This window comes from Thermobia domestica, chromosome 15, assembly GCF_964235325.1.
Source record: "Thermobia domestica chromosome 15, izTheDome1.hap1.1, whole genome shotgun sequence".
NCBI classification, from domain to species: domain Eukaryota; kingdom Metazoa; phylum Arthropoda; class Insecta; order Zygentoma; family Lepismatidae; genus Thermobia; species Thermobia domestica.
In genome coordinates, this window is record NC_137468.1 from 95,198,935 (window position 1) to 95,215,506 (window position 16,572).

Genomic DNA, 16,572 nt, shown 5'->3' on the forward strand with positions numbered 1-16,572 from the left:
GGGAAAAGATAACGAAAGTAGTAACATATTGGGGTGAAGCAGGCAAATTCCGCACAATATGGAGGTATCGCATTCACCTAACAAAATATATCTGGTTTTAACACTACGCCTACAGTTTGTTAAGGTGGGAGACAAATATGTGATTCTGTATGTTGATAACTTGCTGAGTCATAACTTAACTCCTCGTTACTTATTTCATTATGAACACAAAATTTAAAGGTATATTCACTGCATCTGTTGAGCTTGGATGTTGTCATATGGATATCACTCATAGAACGAAACAGAAATAAAATTTATTTAAGGAAAAAAAATAGGTTATTTTTTAACAGGTCTACTAAGTTGTTTTTCTTCCTTCTTTCATGTGTCATACTGTCATGGTGATACGAAATTAAAATTGAAATTGTGACACGCGGGCATTTGTGTATAAAATAATTTGTTTTCTATTTTACTTTTAGTTAATAGTATGGACGTCTATTTATTTAGCATTATTATTTATTTATTAAAATCAATATGTTTATATTCTTAATATTAGATTTATTATAGCCTTCTCATGTTTTAAAACAGTATTAAATATCTTTTCAGTTGCATGCAAAGTAAATACTAAAATAAAATTCTTTATCATTTTATTAAAATTTGTTCTGGAATTATTATTGTTATCTTTTCTTCTTTTAGCCTATGTAGGTGACGATGATAATATGCAAGTAAGGATAATTGCTGGAGCGACTGTTGCTGTAGTTGTGCTCTTCGTCATTGTAATTATCATGGCTGTTTTGTTTCTACGAAGGTGAGAATTGCAGTTCTGATCACGTATATCTTTGGCAGTGCTTGAACGTGGTACTTAAATATTTAGTTAAAGTTTCATATTTATATCTAACAGGAAAAAAATCTGGCTTTTTTTTATTATTTGTTTATATCATCTTATGGATCTTAGTGCTCAGAATTTCATACTAAAACAAATTACTCATGAAGGGGGACCAAGTGTACTCCAGTGGAAGGCTCAGGCTGAAAGGGAGAAGAGTTATATTAAACGTGGATACAGAATAAAGTTGCATTTTAAAATGAGTAATTCTATCTTATTCAATCAAATAATTGCTCACTGATGGCTGTTCATATTCATTCAATATAAGGAAAACAGTAGATGCAGTTCATCTGTTCAAAATTTCCCGTAATAAATCTCAAATTCTGTCTGAACTAATCTGATTAAAGGAGAGAACAAGTTCAAGTTCAAAAAAACTAAAATATGGGACGATAATTACACATGAAGCGTGACCAGTTCTTATTGGAAATTGAAATAGTGTTGGAGACTTATGTTTTATTGAAGTTTACGTCACTTCTTTTTAGTCCCGAGGCTATATGAAGCGTTGATCTACAGCTTAAGGTGAAATCCGAGCCACCGTAATGCGTTGAACACAATTCACCGGAAATAGAACCCGAGACTGGGAAGAAAAAAGGAACGCGTGCTAGCTACTAGAGATCAGTGGAAACGGTAGTTATGAAACTGAACAGACGATTAGTAAGTCCTGTTGATTGAAAATATAGCTTAGATTTTTACTTAGATTACATCAAAATTATAGTTGTTAATCATTAAAATATTATTTAGAGCAGTGCTAATCAACTGGGGGGTACGCGAAGATGTTTCTGGGTATACGTAATCAACAGAACATGTGTATTAAGTTTAATAAGTTCATTTCGATTTAATTTCTTTTAAACAGCTTCAGGGGTACACAATTAGATGGCGAACTGTATCTAGGGATACGCGAGAAAAAAAAGTTGAATAGCACTGATTCAGAGGGTTTTGATAAATTTCTGAGAAAGTTATATAGCATGGAATCTCTGAAATGTATAAGCACCAGGAAATATACTTTGCTTATTGACACGTCTAATATGGCTGAGACATATCAAACGCATAGAACAAAGCGCAGGGTGTATAGAATTCAGTTAGGCATTTCTTAGGATTGAATTGAATTCGTAAGGATATGATTTCATTTTATCAGAAGTAATCCTGATAGTTGTAATACATAAAGTTCAGCTTTGCTGATTTTTATAAGCACATTTAATCTAGGAGCTGATAGTATTTCTTCTTTCAGTAGGGGCAGCGATGACTGCAATAAGAAGCAACCTAGTGACTGTGATACATTGGAGTACAGAAATGGAGAAGGTAAGAACATACTTCTAGTATATTTCCTCTATTTTATACACTGTAGTTTCTCTTTATATGTTGAGCGCAGACCGTTGATTTTTAGATGTAGTGACTAGGCTTCACTGTTGCTTTGACCTGTTTATTTTATATGTGTTACTAATTGTTAGTTCTCAAGAACAGTATTTTTTATGTAATGTTCGTTCATATATAAAGTACTCCGTTCCTTTTTTTTGTCAAAATGTGTTGTTCAAAAGTTGTTCATGCTTGCCTATTTTAAAAGAACAGAACTGAATAATCCCATACTGTGTATTGTTGTTGCACAAGTCCTTCTTTCCAAGTATTACTTGATGAATAGTAATCGCTGTTGATGTGCTTTCTAAATGGTCCTATTCTCTCTTTCTCTTTCATGCTTACCAGGACTTGTAGTTACTTACAGTAAGTGTAAGTTTTGTCCTGTTAAACGAAAAGAAAGCCACAAGTAGGAACAAAGAAAAGATAGAAAAAAGAAATGAAAGTATAATGGAGTGACAGACTTGTTGGTTTAGAACCTGCGCCTTGAATTTATTTATTCTGTTTACTTCTTTATCCTCTCTCCTTTTTTTATTATTATTATCATTATTATTAAACAGGATGGTTATCTAAAAATTCCTGTGCAACTGTAAATGTTATTAATTTTGAATATTCGCATAGCAGAAATGCACCTAGAACTGCATTCAGAAAATAAATACCAATATAGTTCTTATTTTAAGCTTCCCAGATATCCTTGTTTTCTAGGGATAATCCCCGGATTTCACAGGATTCTAAAGAAAAATTCTTATACTCCGTAGAAGTTTAAAAGCATCTTCGGATTCATTGCAATAAATCCGGTAAATATATATTATTTTTACATCAAAGTTATTCACGTGACTCTGATCGTTACGCGTACTGGTTTTCTAATCATTGAAAACATTTCTGTGCTCTCAAGATATTGCTTATGTGATCCGCTTTTAAATGCTGAGTAGAAAAATGTTTTAACATGGTCAAAATCAGTAAAGTGAGCAAGCGATGAACGTAATCCTGGCACTATGCCTCGGATGTTTCAGAATGATTATTGTCTCAGATAACTGGATCTGAATAACTCAGATAACCTCTTGCCTCATCTGAATCTTTGAATTTTGGAAATTATGTGAAAACCACATGAATAACTTCGATGAGCTATTTTAAACTAGCTATTTTAAGCCATCACAGACGGAGTTCGTGAAATCAACTGAGAAATACCTTCAATTGGTTAAAACCCAATTTGCGCTGTGTTTCCCATGGAAGATATGTAGCATGTTAGATATTAGAAATGTGAATCTTACATAAAATAAGGAATACATGCATGTATTTCCGTCGTTAAACATCCAAAGTTATTACACATTTTCCAGTTTGCACAGGGATTTTATGAACATCCTGTGCCAAAGTATCACAACTAACACCGCTCACTTTCCTGCAACACACACACTTAACAGTATGTAGTTAAATATATTTTGAGTTGTGTTAATTTTGTTGTTTTTTCTTGGCCCTCTTCCAGTGCACTGCAATTTGGAGAGTCCCCCTATAGTTACCACTCATACCAATGGCAGTAAGTACTACACACTCTTAAGCAAATTAGAACGCTGGGATTTTTCTGTCACTCTCTTCTTAGTCTCCAGGGGATAGCCTAAATAGATTTTGGGCTAGCTTTATTGTAGAATCTTCTTTGATTAAATACAACATCCTCTTAATTTTTCATTATATATAATGTTAGCAGCTTATTGTAGTAGTCTGTCTCCTGGATGTTGTTAGTGGTTCTACATGTTAACCAGTAGGTGGAGGGAGTATAACTAATAATTATATGTGGATTAACGTGTTGTCTTTAAATACTGTACTTCTTGTTTCCGGTGTGTATGTGGCTTTTATGCACAGTTGTTCTTTGTTAATGTTAATTATCGTTGTTACGCAGTCCAGATATTAATACCCCGGTGTCTCATCTATGTTTATTTGAATATATAATTGTTGGTTCTGATTTTTAGTGTGTGTTTGCATCCATATAATAAATTACTTATTATAATAGTATTGATTCCTCACATCAAAATAAGAAAAAAAGTTCATATGAACGTGTGGTCGGAAGTGCATAGTTTCGTTGTTACAGGGTGCCAAAAACGTGAAAAAGTGAACTTTAAATGTTCTTAGTTCCACTGCTATAGGACCAATCATAGTCGCGTCAAGACATCACTGAGGAACTAGTAGGTGAACTAAACCGATAATATAGCCATCTTTCAGAACGTCCGATACTTGCACAATAATTTTTTAGAGAGGCTGTTTGGAAGTACTTGATCGCTCTCCACTTATCTCTCTAAAAATTGGTATGCAAGTACTGGAGTATTCTTAAACATGGATATTTGGATAGTTCACATACCAGTTTCTCAGTGATGTCTTGATCCGGCTACGATAAGTCCCATAGTAGTGAAGCCTAGGTCTATAAACTTTTAAAAATTCACTTGTTTCACGTTTTCGGCACCCTATAATTCCGAAACTATCCACTTATGAGCACAGGTCCGTTTTTTCCCCATACTTTGATGTGAAGAATCTGTTCCCAAAATATTGAGACTCATTTTGTAAACCCTGTATATGAGATCCGCCATTTTGAGTCATAATCTTATTAGTAGTGTTCCATAAACTTCAACAATATTAGAATCAGAACTTAATTGTAGCCATTCTAACTTTTTTTGTTAATTGTCGAAGCCACATTAAATTTTACTTGCTAAAATGTGAATACGAAAGGTGTAATTTTCAATACTTAGCGGTGTTGAGTGCCATACCGTCTCTGCTTTTAGCCCATTGAATTCCATAGGGAATTACTCTTCTGTTTTCTATAAAATGAATTGCATTTTTAATGGTGTGTCTCTGATTTCTTCTTAATGTATTGTTAAATGTTCTGTACCTTTACGAAATAAATTTACCTTGTAGTATATAAATTTAGTATTACTTAAATTAAATTGGTTTATTGAATATTTAATTTATATACAAGGTGTTGATTAATTCGTGTGTCAATTTCATTTGTTGACTGTGCAAAAGTGCTATGAGGTAAAGCCGTGGAATTTGGTATAACTTTAGACGAAGGACATAAGTTTTGTTTCACCATAGAAGCATGTCACTTGTACTGAAGATTGAAGATATATAGGGTCAAAGGTCAAATTTCGATTTTTTCCTTATGGAATTCCAATGTTAAATTCTGAAAGAGCCTGAAAAAACGTAAATCAAAGTGATAACAAAGAAAAAGCTGTATGGTATGATTCTATGTCGCAAGCCAACCAAATATGCGTCAATTAAATGTCATGGTCAGAGGTCACTGTCAGATCAAGGTCACAGGTCACCTTGAGAACCTATTTGACATTGACATGATGAGGCACGGACATTGCGTTGTTTTCAGTGTATTCAAGTGTTTTCTCAAGATGACCTGTGACCTTGATCTGACCATACCTTTGACCTTGACACTTGATTGACTCATATTTGGTCGGCTTACGACATAGAATCATACCATACAGCTTTTTCTTTGTTATCACTTCGATTTACGTTTTTTCAGGCTCTTTCAGAATTTAACATTGGAATCCCATAAGGAAAAAATCGAAATGTGATCTTTGACCCTATATCTCTTCAACCTTCAGTACAAGTGACATGCTTCTATGGCGAAACAAAACTTATGTCCTTCGTCTAAAGTTACACCAAATTCCACGGCATTACCTCATACCACTTTTACACAGTGAACCAATGAAATTGACACACGAATTAATCAACACTCTGTATATATAACTAATTTGAAAGCAAACAGTGAATTCTTCATATAAATCAAATGGGCTAAAAGAAGAAAAGAAAATGGAGCATGTATTCAACGCTATTAATAGCTAATATATATGTATATATATATGATTCTACCTGTTTTGTTGAAGCGTATTTGGGTAGTATCAGGTAATATATAGATTAAAAATTCGGTAGCAAAGATATTATCAATATCATAGATAGAAAGGACATCTCACAGCTTTATTTCAAGTACAGTCAGTGACAAAAGTACTTTCCGTTTGATGAAAATAGTTTCGTAAATAACTTGATAATGGAAGGACAATTTGAGTACACTTTTCAGTAAATTAAAAGAAATTGTAATTTTCTGTACGTTCCAGACATACCATCATTATTCCCAAAATAAATTTTATCCAACGGAAAGAACTTTTGTCGCTGACTGTACATGAGCTGTTAAGTACAGCTAAATAGTAAGGAAACCTAAATAAAATATGAAAGTATATGTTGGGTACATTTATTTAACTCCCATATTTTGGGAATTAACATTTGGCACCAATTTCTAGGTTTGTAAGATGTTGAAGATCTGTTACGTCATTTCACATAACTTAGCATAATAGTTTTCAGCTCAACCTAAATATTCAGCTACGAAATTTTTTTTACTTACATAAGAAACTCATCATTTAAAACCTCATTTGTACACACTTTGAGTGCTAAACAAGAGTAAGTGATATAACTTTGTATTCGAAAATAAAACACCTCATTCTCGGAGATGTCTCGAATGCATGGCGTGATGAAATCTTGCAATTAGTTCAGTGAAACAATATGCGTATGTTCATTTTAAAGGAAGTAGTATCTCCTATTTACCCTCGAAAAGGTAGATGGTAGTATCGAATATATGGCTTCAACAAAAAGGGCACGAACGATATTATTCTTAAAGGATCTTATGTGCGTGGGTATGTAAGTTGGTATATGATACAGTTTATAGTTTTAAATGCGTGCATACTTTATTTTCCTTCATAAATGATAATAAAGAGTAATTATAGTAGTACTATAAAATGTATTAATTATTACAGTATATGCAAATGTATATATTTTATAACTTTTTTTATTTCTAAATCAGTGTAGAAACAAGAAAAAAGAGAAAAAAGAAATATACTATTTGAAATTTCAAATAGGTAGTGTTGTGATGCTTGATTGGCTGAGTATTCATTAGTACACAGAGTATACAGTTTGGTTCAAATAAAAGCAGACGCCATTCTCTGTAAATTTGGTTTTAATGATCGTTTTAAAAATAATTGCATCTTCCTCACCTTTCTAAATCAATATCTTGTAAACTTAGTTATTATATTTTTGTTCCTTTATATTATTTTTAAAAAATAGAATACTGTTTTTCTGGTAATGATTTAATAAGACTTTTTTAAATTTTGGTGAATAACGTAAAGTCAATAAAAAACATCAAAAATTTTGGAAAGTGAGCCGTGTTATCAGCAGAAGCAAAAAACTATTACGTAAACAAAGTCTTTTCATATACTATTTAAATTTAAGTGTTCATTACTCATGACACCATAAACTGCGGACCCAAATTTCTAGTCTGTAAAAAAGTTTAGAAGCACTTGTTAGTTTATTTTCATAGCATTTTATAGGTAGATGCAGTTATTCACTAAAAATTCAAAAAAGTTGGGACAAGTTTGTATCAAGGTTGTCAATTTTTTGACTAATCATATAATTCATATCAAACTATCTTTCTGTAGACGTTTTAAGTAATTTTGAATTCCCCACACTTCTAGTCTTATTTATTCGCTCTAGAATGTTAGTCATAGTCAGTAAGAAGTTGTTTACTTGTATTTTCGTGCTCTAAAAACAAGAACTGGTGTCTCCTTTGCAGTGACAACACCACTTTTCACGACAGTTGGGGCGTCAAGGACATACATCGACCCGCATACGTACGAGGATCCTAATCAGGCTGTGAAGGAGTTCGCGAGGGAGATTGATGCGTCGTGCATCACAATAGAAGCCATCATTGGCGGTGGGGAGTTTGGAGACGTCTGCCGAGGAAAGTTGAAACTGCCAGGCAGACAAGACATAGATGTAGCAATAAAAACTTTGAAACCTGGAAGTTCAGACAAGGCGCGTGTGGATTTTCTCACGGAAGCCAGCATTATGGGCCAGTTTGAACATCCAAATGTAATTTTCCTACAGGGTGTTGTTACAAAATCAAACCCTGTAATGATTATTACAGAATATATGGAAAATGGCTCCTTGGACACTTTCCTACGTGTAAGTATTGTATTCTCGATTTCTTATCTCTTGGCTCATGCTGAAATATTATTTATATTTTAAGATTCCTGAATATTTATATAATTCCGTCCCTTTGTACAGAACAGCTATTTCATAATTCATTCATGACTTTTAAAAGAAAATCATATTCATAGGCTGTGATATTGGGTATGCTGTGAGCTGTTCTCTCTTTCTTCAGAAGGCGCATGAGTACAGAATACAAAAGAAAAGTGCTTTCGTGTTTCGTTCTTCCAAATCCCTTCTTTAAACGTGATTCAAGACTGCTAATGTAAAATTTCTTTGTGTAAATAGTAAGATAATTTCTTTTGTATGATCAACCAACCAAGTATTAATGCGTAATTACCTCTTTATGTTTTACATTGCCAATAATAATTCAGTCAAGCTTGTTATATATTTTTAAAAATATCACTGCTAGAAACAAAAGAGGTGGCATTTGTATTTGCATTTCACACATTTTTAGCTCATGAAAAGTAGTGTATTAGAAAATAACAACAGTAAGATGGAATACTTACAGAAAATATCTTGCATCCTGATCCCCAGGGCACAGCAATTCTGTGTTCGTACGCTTTCATTAATCGATCGTGTAATCAGTTGCACATGCATGGGCTCATTTTAGAAGTGGCTTCTTATTATCTTCGAATTCTGAGCCAGGTCACCCATTTTTGGCCTCTGTAATAGTACTGGCCCAGCAATTTTGTTAGAACTTAATGAAGCTCAAGACATGTTTCATCTTGTCTTTTGAATGTTTATGAACTCATGCCATAGCAGTTAATTCTGCCTACGCTTTCAGATATTCTAATAATAGTAAAAGAAACAAATGAAAGAAAATGAAAAATGTCTTCAGCAAATATGAAGCTTTTATTCGTAAATTTAATTTGGTCGAATTATTTTTAAGTAAGAGCATTATTACTTTTCGCTGGGATATAACGTATTTTGTTCATCATATTCAACAAAATAATTTTATTTTTCTTTTCAAAGATTGTTATATTAATAAAATATTTTCATCTGTTTCATGCGCTAAAATCAGTGCGATTTTTAATATAATAATATTATTTTTACAGGCAAATGATGGGAAATTCCAGGTGCTACAATTAGTAGGCATGTTACGAGGCATTGCCTCGGGCATGCAGTATTTGTCCGAAATGAACTACGTCCATAGGGATTTGGCGGCACGTAATGTGTTGGTGAATGCACAGCTAGTATGCAAGATAGCCGATTTTGGCCTTAGCAGAGAAATTGAAAGTACAACAGAAGGAGCTTATACTACTAGGGTATGTACCTGTTCGTCCTTGTCCTCTATGATTTAATTATTTCGTTGATACATGTTTCAATCCCTGGGATACAAATGTACTATTTACAATCTGTATTCTCTCTAATTTTATTAGAAAAATATTTTAAACTGAAATTTTATAGTGACAAATAGAAACTTTTATAATAGCTTCGTATTTAATCTGGGTCTGGAAAACACATGGGGCCTTAACAGAGTCGTTTTGACGTATGATTAACGTCATACTAAATGTCTGACTCTGCAGGAAACATGTGTTAGTCGAACTCTTTGGTACGGCACTTATCACGCGTCAGAACGGTTCTGCATAAAGCCCCTGAAATTTAACCAGAAGTAGAACATCTGGACTCTTGTGAAATCAAATCATATCAGTAAGAATTACTTTTTATCGCTACAAATTGAGGGAAGAAACCTTACCTAGTACTCAAAATCTTACAAGAATTACAAGATACAGTTTCTTCCTTTAGTTTGTAGCAATAAAGAGTATACTTGAGATTTGAGATCTGGGCAGGTTTGAGTTCCCTCAAGACTGTCACTGTTCGTCGGACCTTAGCTACGCCAATGATCTCAAACGTTATTTTTTTTTTCTGATGGCAGTTTACTGTAATACTTCTCATCTTGACTTCTTGTAGAGAGTATTCTGCTTTTAATATTTTCTTACACAAAAGACAGCGAGAATATACTTTTAATTAATGTATTAATTTTCATGTAGTACAATGATTTTAATAAATATAATATTTGGTGAATTAATTTGTTAAAAAGAAAATGAAAGTCCATTAACATATAATAAATGATCTCACTGTACTGATTGAACCCTCTTCCCCTTCCCTAGGTATAAAAGTAAATAGACGTAGATTTTGAAGATAAATATATAGTATATATATCCTGCTAACAGGGATTAAAATAAACGTTATATATATATATCTATATATAATTTTACTTTCAATTTCATCATGTCTTTGATGTAAGAAAAGTTGAGGACATTTTCCCTTCTTCTGAAAGTAACGAAGCGCAGTAAATGCCTATCCGTATTCGCGGCTACGGTGCCACTAACAATGGCTAGGATATAATCTTCTCATATAATTAGTTACTACAATTCAGTTAACTTTTCTCTACTGTTCTCCAGTGTCTTGCGTAGTTCGTCCACAAATGTAACTTTTAAAATTAATTCTATCTGCACAATAAGGTTATCAGTGCCACAGGATCGGATTTCTGTTTTCAGAATACTTGTTAGTGTTTTCATTTCTTTGCATTCCGTTTGTGATTTGAAAACTAAGTGATATTAATACTTTCAATATGTTTTTTTTTTTTTTTTGTTCATATGTATCATGTAAGTACCTATTATTTCCGTCATAATATATATGCTACTTCTTTAGACAGTAATACAAAGTTGAATGCTACATGGTAAGTCTATTTCTGCCGAAACTTATTATAAATAAACTTCTGGTAAAGCTTGCATGAACAATTTGTATGTGTAGTATAATTCCATAAGTACTTTTTTTTTCCCTTAAAATTATTCTCAGTACAGAGAACGAGAAATTTTGTGTTAAATAGAAGTTTGTTTCTTTGCAGGGAGGTAAAATTCCAGTCCGGTGGACAGCTCCTGAAGCCATAGCATTCCGGAAATTCACATCGGCGTCAGATGTATGGAGCTTCGGTATTGTTTGTTGGGAGGTTATGTCGTATGGAGAACGGCCGTATTGGAACTGGAGTAATCAAGACGTTATTAAGTCTATAGAGAAGGGGTACAGGTAAGCTGAAAATTGGTTTGTGAGTTTCATTTAACGAGTTTTTCTCTATGGGGAAATTAAGGAATTTCTGAGCAAAAATTCTGATGAAATTAATATGAAGATGCTGCTCTTATCCTTGTTTTAGTAGATATGCAGATGTAAAGCGGGATATGTATATTTGACAGTATAAAGACACGGTAGTTATTCTTTCTTTTCTTGAAGTAATATTCCAAAGACCGAAGAAATAACTAGTGTTCGTGATAGTATTATACTATTTTTGTAACGTTTCGCCACGTATTGAATACCTTCATGAGTAACACTTTTGTAGAAAGTAATTAATGTTCTCTTTTATTATTAGATTTCAATTAGGATAAACGGATTAAAGATAGGAAGTAAGGAAACTTACGTATTCACATAAAAATATAATAGAACACATATCCACCTATGCATTGCTTAGCTAGTAGATGTGTTTGTAAGCAAAAGTGTGAGTTTTGAAACTCCGCACTGAGGTTGAGGGCGGAAGTGACGAATCACTTAGTTCATCCACAGCATTTTCAAAGAAAGAGAATTGTAGTACATGTAATTTACGTTATGATTAACAAATTAGTGCAAGAAGAAATTCTGAGACGTGAAATGGATTGCTAGTGAGTTGTCCGATCTGTTGAAGAAGGTCTCATGGAACACCGAAACAGTACAATTAATAATATATTAAATATTAGACGCAATAAATGAAAACACGTTCATGAATTATTACAAATATGCGTCATTTCTTATCTTATATAACCGCTCTCTGTTTAGCATTGCGTCTGTTCTTGAAATAAATGCTAAATATGTAATGTTTGTTTGTCAAACATTTAACTGTAAAAAAAACTAAATAATGTAATCTATATTTCTAGGTTACCAGCTCCTATGGACTGTCCTGAAGCAATATATCAATTAATGCTAGACTGCTGGCAAAAGGAACGAACACATAGGCCGACCTTTTCGTCGATAGTCAAAACTTTGGATAAATTGATACGATGTCCAGATACGTTGAGAAAAATAGCACAAAACAGGTAACTTTTTTATTAAAATTCCTTTTTATGTACTCAGCTTCTTACTTTTTTATTTTTTATTTTCTGTGTGCCTGTGTAATACAAGTAGCTGAAATTTCTGCTTGTCATGTTTATATGTTGCCTTCTTCTGTGCATTATGCATCAGCACTGGGGACAGCTATGGGCAAAACAATAAGTATTTGGCATTTTTTTTTTTTTTCTATTTTCATTCATATAACTGTAAATATTTATTTTTAAAAAGAACTAAAAAAAAAAAAAAAAAAAAAAAAACTATAAAGGTACAACTAATATAAGTGGTGACAGGACATTCTTTACCTACAGGAGGCCACCACCTCAAAATCCTTATTATGCTCCTGTTACGATTAGGCCGCAGTGGGTCACTTTTAACCAACTTGGATAGGGGAGTTCATTCGGTGACAGGTGATAACACAAAGGTGAGAGACTTAAGTGCATACGTTTGCTTCTGATTTTCTTGCTCCTCTTATAATAGTAATAATTGCTTTGCATGCTAATGCTTTTGCACAATTTCTACTGTTGGTGTTTCTTTTATTAATTAGTTAATTATTTAATCTTGCATGTTAATTTTATTCCCTCTATGTGAATGCTTCATTGAGCTAAGATTGTATGTTAAATGATTTAGAATAATTTTATACCCAATTCCGTTAATCAAATATTCAAATACCTAGAGTGATTTTTTTTTTTTTTGCCATGATATGAGTTCCTGATCGAGAGTGTTTCTTATTTTACCTTTTAAAAAAATAAAATATTAATATGTTTTCTGAATGCGCTTGAACTTATAGTAATTTCCAGCATATACGTATTACTTGCCTTATTAGAATATTGCGTAAAATTGACCGATTTTTCAACTGACATTAAATTCTTTTCGTATTTTACGATATTTTAGAAATTGCATTTTTAACCAAAAAGTTAAAGAGAAGCGATTTTATTCTAGGAATTATGAAAGTGCTCAATTCCCGATAATGACGCAAATTTTCGATGCAATCTAGTATCGTGGAGTGATTTGTGAGTTGCTTGAATTAAGGGTGTCAAATTCGATGTACGAAGCTTAAATTAAGGGTGGCATATTCAATATACGAAGCTTTAATTAAGGGTGGCATTAATTAAACTTGAATTAAAGAAAGTAGCAAACAGCTGTGAAAGGCAATATATTGGTTATCAATTTAACAAGGTATTTAGTCGACTATTGCCTTACCTCAGTTGTAGCGTCTTTGATTTAGGATTTAGATTTCTGGTCTTTCGGCATCTAAGGTCATTTTAGCTCGTCACGTTTTGTCCCGTGGCGAGCATACTATCCGGGGAAAGGGAAGGAAGGAAGTTGCCTGAAACCGATATGTTAGGTACTACCCGGCATTTACTTGATGTGAATGGGGAAAATCTCATTCAGGAGGGCTGACCTGAAAAGCCTTTTTACACTTTCTCGATCGAGTCCCCCCTTCGGGAATGGAACCCGGGACCTCTCGCACCGAAGGCGAGAGCGTTAGCGACTACGCTACGTGAGGCCAGAGTAGCGTCTTGAATTGTGGACCTTGTACTGAAATGTAGTATTTAAAGTGAAAGATACTACGAGTATTTAAAATACATATTATATTGACAGTATTTGGTAAAGTATTCAATCAATCATGAAATGTATAAAGTTCAAATGATTGAATTAGAATAATATTGTGATATGAGACATCAATGTATTAAAGGCGGATTTGTAAGCATATGTACGTTAGTTTTAGTGAGAGTTAAGAGAAAGTTGCAATGGATCATTTAGGGTATTGATTTTATTTTTCTAATGTGATGATGTAGTTATATTTTCTTATAGGATTCATGTAACGCGTGACTTGTAAAAGGAAGAAAAAAAGTAACTTCACTTCTTAGTATTAAACGTATGGTATTATTTTTGTTTGTAGCAAAATTAAAATACGATAAACACAATTTTCAAAATAGTTAAATTAGGTTCCTCGTAGATTTGCCAGCAGCTTGATTGATAATAGATATCAATACAGATTCCTCGTTTTCCGACGGTCTTTCGGTGATTTTATAGCTATGTATATATGGTCATAAACTGTTGATCGCTAGAATCTATTTTGTTACAAGACTGTATCTTAGAAACAAGTAGGTATATTCTCATTTTGCTGTTAATGAATTTGGTACTACTTTCTTCTTTCAGAAAATTAACTCAACTCTAAAATAAGCTTTCGTGTTACGTGAGTGTGTTTTCTAACTTTTTTTTTTTTTTTTAATACTTACTTGCATGTTACATTATTTATTAACTTGCAATTTTTGCTTCTCTTGCTGTGTTACCTTAAGAATTCAAAACATTCACTGCATTCTTCACGTAGATACATACGTAGATTTATTAAAAGACGTACTTAAATGTATGCATTTATCTTGCGTATATACGTATAATAGAATAAGTATTATCACTCATATTTCTATCATTAGTAACAATCTATCTCACACAGGAACAATGACACCGTGCACATTTGTAAGTACACGCTTTTTGAACTTGTTTACATGTCTTTGATGTGTGATGGTTGTATTTGAAAGATATGTGATTTGTAGTACCATTTTCATAGTTTCTTGTATTATTTCGGGACTATTTGCAGAGGCTTCAAAGTCTCGTGATGTAAGTAAGTGTTTTACTACAGAAGCTTTCTCTGCAGTTATCTGTTCAATAGAGGTAAGCCTATTCGGAGGTGTAACTATATTTATGGGATAACTTTGGTCTATTATCTTAACCCTATTAATTCGTACGAGAGAAGACATTATCAGTGTTAGTGTTTACCGGTATTCACACCACTGTTTTGTTTTTTTCGATGGTCGTATTCGTCATCAATATCATAACAGTATGCTAGGAGTATTTATTTAAAGATGCTATAAGATACATATTGTATAATGAAAAGAATCCCTAACCTTAGAATTCACTTCAAACACTTGTTATTATATTATTTCAGCTCTCGTTGGTGTCCTCTTTAACCATCCTCGTTACTTACCGGGCCCTTTAAAAGGTCCCTAATGTTCTGAAGGAATTAATTCACGCCCCATTAACTCTTCGAATTTCATTCCAGTATGCTAGGAGGTCCATAAGACGTGTAACAAAAACAGTTTGTATTTTACGTTGACCGGTATCTACGTTCAAGGTTTATCGATGTTAGTAAGTTCAAAGGTATTTAAAGTGTTTCTATTTTGTGCTTTGTTGTGTTGAAAAATAGAATGTTATTCAATATGTGAGACATTTAACATGCTTGATAATTGGATTTACTGACGTAGCATTGTAAAATGGTCTCCTTTTTCATCAGATTTCACTCCAATGAAATTGTCAGTAAATGATTATAAAAGAAAACGTGAGCACTCTGCCAGAATGGGTAGGTTTTAGGTACTAAGTGAAAACTGAGAAAGAAATAACTTAGATATACTAGTGATTCAAGAGACTGTAAATGATAGTCTCGCGATAGGATAGTTAATGTTTCTCTACGGAAAAACACACTTATTGTCAGGAATGGGATTCTTCTGTAAGAACATCTTATCAACAGTTCATAAGATTAAAAAAATAGTAGAACGTCGTATATCAAAGTGAAGGGGTGGTGGCATGATATCTGTGTCATAGGTGTGAATATGCGTACGGAAGAAACTGGAGATTCCATTGAAGATAATTTCTACAAAGAACTGAAATATAATTTCAACTATAGAATAGGAGAACAAAAAATGTTCCTTCGATAATTGGTAAAAGAAGCATACACTAAGTAATGACACTGGAATATGACTGGTAAGACTTCCAACATTCGACTTTTTCTACGTATTTCCATCAAAACGGAGCCGTAAACGTACTTAGAATTCTCTGGTTGGCTGCACAGGAAACCAAATTGACAACGTTTGGATAAATCATTGAAGATACATCAACATTTTACATGTCAGCTCGAATCACAATCTTGTGATTTGCAAAGATTTTGTTCACATGTCTAATATATGCAAGATACACGAAGTCTTAATCGGCAAACTCGGAGAAAAGGAGATCTTTGGGCAGACAGAAAAGACGAGAAGATATGAGAAACAGCACCAATCCAGATTGAATTACCTTGGATAAGATCGAATGGCGAACCCCATGGTAATGAACATTCAAGCACTTTAAGCTGTGGAGCGAGTTCGGTTTATACGTTTCTGCTATAAAATACGCTGTTCCTCTATAAAACAAGTAACAATAAGTTCTTGGTTATTCCATGTAAGAGCTTCAATGTTATAGTTGTTTTGAATGTTCTT

General features: G+C 33.1%; 1 protein-coding gene across 10 annotated transcripts in view; it reads left to right on the top strand.

Annotated features, from left to right (window-relative positions):
• Window positions 1–16,572, top strand: part of Eph (Eph receptor tyrosine kinase) — a 470,301-nt gene that overhangs the window by 444,356 nt on the left and 9,373 nt on the right. For 3 of the 10 annotated variants that reach the window (XM_081739976.1, XM_081739980.1, XM_081739977.1), the window contains exons 8-14: window positions 673–784; window positions 2,088–2,158; window positions 3,693–3,743; window positions 7,824–8,215; window positions 9,298–9,507; window positions 11,094–11,272; window positions 12,148–12,306. In XM_081739976.1, coding sequence (XP_081596102.1) covers window positions 673–784; window positions 2,088–2,158; window positions 3,693–3,743; window positions 7,824–8,215; window positions 9,298–9,507; window positions 11,094–11,272; window positions 12,148–12,306 — 1,174 coding nt within the window. Of the gene's footprint in view, window positions 1–672; window positions 785–2,087; window positions 2,159–2,557; window positions 2,576–3,692; window positions 3,744–7,823; window positions 8,216–9,297; window positions 9,508–11,093; window positions 11,273–12,147; window positions 12,307–12,627; window positions 12,741–16,572 lie in introns of all 10 variants that reach the window. The other 7 variants (XM_081739984.1, XM_081739985.1, XM_081739986.1 and 4 more) reach the window with 6 other exon arrangements.